The following is a 6,654-nucleotide window of genomic DNA, read 5'->3' as shown; positions in this document are numbered from 1 at the left end:
TTTGGTGACTTTAATGCAAAACATCGCTCATGAAATAATTTGCAAAGCAATTCTAATGGCAGAATTTTATTTGATTAATGCTCTTCAGGATATTCCTTAATTCAAAACCCTGATAGTCTCTACTTGTTTTTCCTCTTCTACAAACTCTACTACGATTGAATTGGTCTTAACCTAACTCTAGTCACCTTTGTAGCCGCTGATTTTGGTTCTGAGCATGTTACATTTCAAATATCCCATGCAACGATGCTCAATCCTGTCAGCTCCGGAAAAAATCCTCAACCGGTGGAATTCGAAACAGCCATCATCAGCATCGTTTTGCTGAATAGCTGCGCGTTTATCGCTACGGCTATCTGGGTCAAGATCAATTCAAATGATGAATTAGTTAAATTATCTCGTAAAGTACTGATGACACAGTAAATCATAAGAGTTCGCACCAAACTACCAAAGGCTCCCTTCTCTCAAACCATTCAGCTTGTTCAGGCAATTGAATAGGGAATTTTATCAACCCGCTGATACGGAGCCACTAGATCGATCGAGATTACGGCCTTTCGAATGGGGGAAATGACGACGACAGACAATTTTGATTGAACGTCTCATTCGCCAGTCGAGACGGGACAGCCGACCAGGAATCCTGCTCTGATCGAAATTCGCAGTTTTCTGTTTTGTTTTTACGCGTAGACAACCGAATTGTAATCCTTCCGTCGCGTTTCTGTCGTGTTGGACAAGTTTCTTGGCGAGGCGTTTAGATTGATTGATGGACAGTTCTCAGGCGGTAAAGGCTATTGTCGTGTCGGAAGACATCTGGGTGAAATCGATAGCACATGCGTGATTAGTGACAGCTGTAGTTTTGTGAGATAAAAGTTGAATTTGCTTGAAAATGCTTGATCTTAATATTTTTGCTTTTTGAAACAAGTCACAATAGAAGTGAATTTTTTTACTGACCAAGAAAGGCAAACTTTAAGTAAAGATTATTCCAAGCCACCTCAACTTTTCAAGAGCACAAATCTAAAAAACTAAACAGCCCTTCAAGTTGCAAACTTGAACGATTGGTACCTCGGTGGTAGTGACCAATCGATCAAATTTTCAGTTGGATCCTCTGTCTAGTTCTATAGATTTATGCTCTTGAAGATTTTAGGTTTTGCTTCGATTTATCTTCACCTTAAAAGTATATCAAAAGTTTGTTTTTCACTTTATAATTTAAAGCTAAAATTGTTGTTTTCTATATCACAAAAAGATTGTTATGATGAGATCTCATAAAACTGGAAATGATAGTGGTATTTTGAGAGTATTTTTTGCTAAAACCTCAAGATTGTTTATCTATTATAACGAATGCCCAGAAACTAAATAATTACTCATATTCTTCAACCTACCGTAACTACTCAATACTTTGTTTTTTGCAATCAGTGGGACAAACTACAAAGAAACTCTGCTCAAGTTCGACAGAATCAGTTCGAAAGTTTCAACAACATGTACTCCTATCTCACTCGAGTACTTCCGATTGGGATCGCTGAAAGTCGAGGAAGATAGCAAATATTGACCAGTTTGGCGTTTGATTGGGCTATTTGTTCAATACGGAGTCAAGTGTACGGCGGTGCCTAGAGATAAGATCAAACCATATCAGCCGAGATAAGGGCGGAAGGTACCCACTGAACGATTGTGTACTGGACGTAAAAGCATTCTTTGCCGTTGATGTGTCCGATGAGCGGTTCGCCGATAGTTGTTGAATAAGAGTGTTGTTGAATTTTTTTAAAGCAATAAGTTAGGAAGATCCTAAGGGATCGTTTTGGCAAAGAAAAAAAATTAAAAAGGTGCATTATAAATCGGTGTCGAATGTATTGATTTCATAAGTGCTTGAAGAAAATGAAGACGTGCCTACGGTAATGTTACAGAACTACAATATCTGTGAAAATTATTTCTCTGTAGAATAACTCATCAATGAAGAAAAATTTGAAGAGGTGATGCAAAAGTATGCTGTGATAATAATCTACAGATTACTTGAAAACATCAAAAAGTGCAACTAATCAGAACAATCTGAACCAAAAGATCTTAACGGTGCCTCATGCTACATTCCATTCGTTATGGATAGGATGATGTGTAAAACTATGGTGAGTTACATTGTCTGTACTTAATGGTCAATAGGTATATAACTTCAAGTTTTGCTACCGATCTTTTAATTATTATTCATAACTGTTGTTTTCTGTTTTGACGTAGAAGTACGTCTCTCTTCTCTATACAGGAGTAAAATTGGAATTTCAAAACCAAGAGCGTTACGTTGGCATGAAATATTTTAAACGTTTATAACTTTTCGCTGGCTTAACGAAATTTCTTGATTAGCATCTCAATCGAAAGCCAAGACATCAAAGCTTCATGTCGTTTACTTACTGAATCCCACATACCTGTCCAAATAGTTTAATAACTGTTTTAAAAGAGAACGTTGATTTCAAGCAAATCTATAAATAGGGGTGACTAGAGAAAATTTGACGTCATTTGCTTTTCACTCTCCGATTGGCTCGCATCTCAGCAGGTGACAGATCGGCTTGTTCTGACCGGGCGTGCTTCTCAGGCACAGACATCGATAGCGAAGGACGCCCCCGTTTGTCTTGCTTCGCTCAAATCAAACTGTCGAGCGAGCGAGAGAAGATGCCGTCCGAAGCTAAAGCCATCACCGCTGCCGCCGCCTAGAAGAAGTAGAGGAAGCAGTCCACAGGAGAAATTGCGGTCGAACTGTGAACACGGTCGGGCGAGTCATTCTCGCTTTGTGGTTCACCGCTTGTTTGCGTTCACCGCTTGTTTGCGTTCACCCAGCCATCGTCATCGCCGCCGCAAATTTCATCGGCCGAGGAGCTGTTGACCCGCGCTTCAAAATTTCGACTCGTGATGAAATCATCATTGGTGGTCAAGAAGCAATCCCGTTAGGAGCAAATACCAGAAGCCCCCTGAGTTTTGCTGGTCCGAGCAGTTATTCGTAACAACATCGAAGCTAACAAAGCCATCGGTTCTTTTCAGAGCCAACAAATTTGTGGAAAAGAGTTAAAAGAGAAATATTTCCGACTTTATTTATAACTTCTAGTATTCCTAAATCAATTTCACGGCCTCATACAAAATTTCATTTGTCGTGAATAATTTATGACTCAACCATTTGAGATTGTACTCGTGGACGCTGCTGCAGTGCCGTCGGGGTGAGTGCTCAACATTTCACAACGATTGCAAAATAGAGTGGCTTTTCCAACAGCGCCTTTTATGTTCCATATTTTGTGGGAACACTTTGATTAGGAAAATTATCCCATGTGACAAAATTGCGACATATTTAGAATGCTTTTGAAAAGACATTCTCATTGAACAATTGTAATAATTTTGGCACCCATGGATCAGAAATTTACCGTCATAATAAAGAAAACTATTAATTATCAATAGCTCGTATTGAATATTTAGGGAATGCCAATCATTCCAACAATTCATGTTCGACCAATTTCTCACGTATTAGTATTCTCCGCAATTTTCAAGTAATTCCAAGCAAAACACATTATTGGCACATATTCATTTCCCAGATTGGTCGATCAGAAAGCAAAGAGCACAAAAGGGAGGAGCATCATCTTCTATTCCAAGGTTATAAAACATGCTGCCTTCGTTGGATTCAGTTTCATTCCATTTCCGCTTTCGAGCTGGTAAGAGCTCCTCCGAACTTGCTTAGTGAGAAGTACCTCGCTGCTAGAAGCCTGCTGAGCTGTTAATCCAGAATCTGGTGTGTGAAATTGCTCAAGATTTCAAGATTGAGCTACGTTTCCAGATTTCAACTAAATCCCTGTGTATGTACTCTGTTGCTGTTGTGTACCCATGAAATATTAGGTTTGTTTGTCGAATAAACAGAGAACTTATTCACATCTTCTTCTTCTTCTTCTTCTTCTTGGCATTAACGTCCTCACTGGGACAGAGCCTGCTTCTCAGCTTAGTGTTCTTATGACACTTCCACAGTTATTAACTGAGAGCTTTATTTGCCAAGGTTTCCATTTTTGCATTCGTATATCGTGTGGCAGGTACGATTATACTCTATGCCCAGGGAAGTCAAGAAAATTTCTATTACGAAAAGATCCTGGACCGACCGGGAATCGAACCCAGACACCTTCAGCATGGCTTTGCTTTGTAGCCGCGGACTCTAACCACTCGGCTAAGGAAGGCCCCAACTTATTCGCATGCATTTGCAACTCTTTCGATTTTCCATACAAAATGACCAACTTTGGTAAGTTAGATCTCAGTTATTTATGGAAATATTTTCGAATGAAACATTCACAGAACATCAGATGTAACTTGAATTTTAACATATATTTTTGAAAATTTTTCCAATCACAAGTTTATAAGTAATAACGGTTTGACTAAACTGTAATTTTCGACGAAAAATTCAAAACTTTTTATCTTAAAATCTGATAGCCTTACACAAAAACTGTCTTCAGCAAACTTATTCATCTCGTCAAAATCTACAACTTTTCTGAAGATACCATGAAGCTATTCCTTCAATATATTTAGTTATGTCAATCATAAAAAATCGTCAAAAAATTCGCTTTAGTCAAACCGTTACTGCTTTTCAACGTGTGATTGGAAAAATCACTCAAAAACATATGGTAAAATTTAAGTTATTTCTGATATTTTGTTAAAATTTCATTCAAATCAGTCCATAAATAACTGAGATATAGTTTATCAAAGTTGGTCACTTTGCATGAAAAATTAAAAGAGTTGAAGTTTTTATTTCTCAGCGAAGAATCACACCATCAACGAAAATAGCGCGAAAGCAATAACCAATCGCGTGCGAGTAGCGAACGGAGTGACGAAACAACCAAGCGAGAGCCCCACCACTCGCCATCGGTGAACGAAGCTCGAGCAAATAAAACCACTGGTTGTTCTGCTCCCAGCTCATTCACAAATCGAACGGCATAACGAACGGATCAAGCAGCGGAGCAGCAAAGAAGAGCGCGTGAAAGCCACAGCAGTGTGCGAGTAGCGAACGGAACCAGAGAGCGAAAGCAACAACTGAAAATCATTCAGTGGACGGATTAGCAGTCAGCGCCAACCGGCGACCTGTTGGAAAGTAACGCCAGCAAAATATACACCATCTGCCTCTCCTTACCATTCATATTCTTGTACTTGATTAATTCAATGAAATGGTTTGGTTTGGCGATGGAGCAAAGAGTTATTAAGGATGATTTTACTTAACAAAGAGTTGTTGATAAATATTCCATGGGCCCAAATAGCCGTAGCGGTAAACGCGCAGCTATTCAGCATGACCAAGCTGAGGGTCGTGGGTTCGAATCCCACCGGTCGAGGATCTTTTCGGGTTGAAAATTTTCTCGACTTCCCAGGGCATAGAGTATCTTCGTACCTGCCACACGATATACACATGCAAAAATGGTCATTGGCATAGTAAGCTCTCAGTGAATAACTGTGGAAGTGCTCATAAGAACACTAAGCTGAGAAGCAGGCTCTGTCCCAGTGGGGACGTAACGCCAGAAAGAAGAAGATGATAAATATTCCAATCAATAAGAGTTGTTTTGAAAAAGTTCACTTTTATCAGAAATTTCTGCTTTACCAAAGAGTTGTTAATGAAATTCCTGCATCAAAGGGTCGAGTTTCTCCCCACGAATATTTCCAGCCAGGACCAGTCATGGAGGACAATCCATCCCGAGCATCACGGCCCCCGCTTCCAAAATTCTCGAGTACGGAAATTGGAAAATTAATACATAATGCTCATCTTGTACATCCCTTGCCAAGGCATCAATTTCATATAGCCTATTTCTCAGATTAACGCAATAGACTAACATGTAGAAAAATTTCAGATCAATAGTTGCTTATTACAATTGGTCAGGAAACAGTTTATTGAACAGTATTTAAAATCTGTCGCAATTTTAATACATTTTCCAATTTAATACTCGAGAATTTAGGAAGTGTCCCCCATTATATGATAAATCAACGATGCTGTTAGAAATACCATACAATGCTGAGTAGCATGATGTTATTACGGTCCGACGGCGCTGCAGTGGTAAATTCTCAAATTCATGTAATTATGTGGGGTAAATTATGTGAACCAAATTGTAGTATACCGCGATATTTAGATCATTATAGATAAATCAGTAAATATCATCCAATAAACCGTTTTATGAACGTATGTTGGCCCTGAAAAGGGCCGATTGAGCTTGGATGCTGTGACCACGAGTTTACCACGAGGCGAAATCTAGAAGCGCGGATCGGTCAACCTAGAAATCTTGAGCGATTTCACAGACCAGATGCTGGTCGAAAGCGGAAATGGAATGTAACTGAATCCAACGAAGGCAGCATGTTTTATAACCTCAGAATAGCAGATGATGCTCCTCCCTTTTGTGCTCTTCGCTTTCTGATCGACCAATCTGGGAAATGAATATGTGCCAATAATGTGTTGGGCTTAGAATTACTTGAAAATTGCGGAGAATGCTAATGCGTGAGAAATTGGTCGAACATGAATTGCTGGAAGGGTTGACATTAACTAAATATTCAATAAGAGATATTGATAATCAATAGTTTTCTTTATTATGACGGTAAATTTCTGATCCATGGGTGCCAAAATTATTAAAATTGTTCAATGAAAATTTCTTTTCAAAAGCATTCTTAATATGTCACAATTTTGTTACA

The 6,654-nt window shown here is 39.0% G+C and overlaps 1 protein-coding gene across 5 annotated transcripts in view; it reads left to right on the top strand.

The window, feature by feature from the left end:
- The first annotated feature begins 574 nt into the window (after positions 1-574).
- The window catches only part of LOC5569240 (cadherin-23), a 160,271-nt gene continuing 154,191 nt past the window's right edge, over positions 575-6,654 (top strand). The window contains exons 1-2 of one of the 5 annotated variants that reach the window (XM_021857581.1): positions 575-772; positions 1,924-2,105. In XM_021857581.1, coding sequence (XP_021713273.1) covers positions 2,079-2,105 — 27 coding nt within the window. In that variant the 5' untranslated portion in view covers positions 575-772; positions 1,924-2,078. Of the gene's footprint in view, positions 773-1,404; positions 2,106-6,654 lie in introns of all 5 variants that reach the window. The other 4 variants (XM_021857582.1, XM_021857580.1, XM_021857578.1 and 1 more) reach the window with 4 other exon arrangements.

The sequence above is a fragment of the Aedes aegypti genome, chromosome 1 (assembly GCF_002204515.2).
Source record: "Aedes aegypti strain LVP_AGWG chromosome 1, AaegL5.0 Primary Assembly, whole genome shotgun sequence".
Lineage (NCBI taxonomy): Eukaryota > Metazoa > Arthropoda > Insecta > Diptera > Culicidae > Aedes > Aedes aegypti.
Note: the sequence above shows the minus strand (reverse complement) of the source record. Positions and strands in the feature narration are given on the sequence as shown.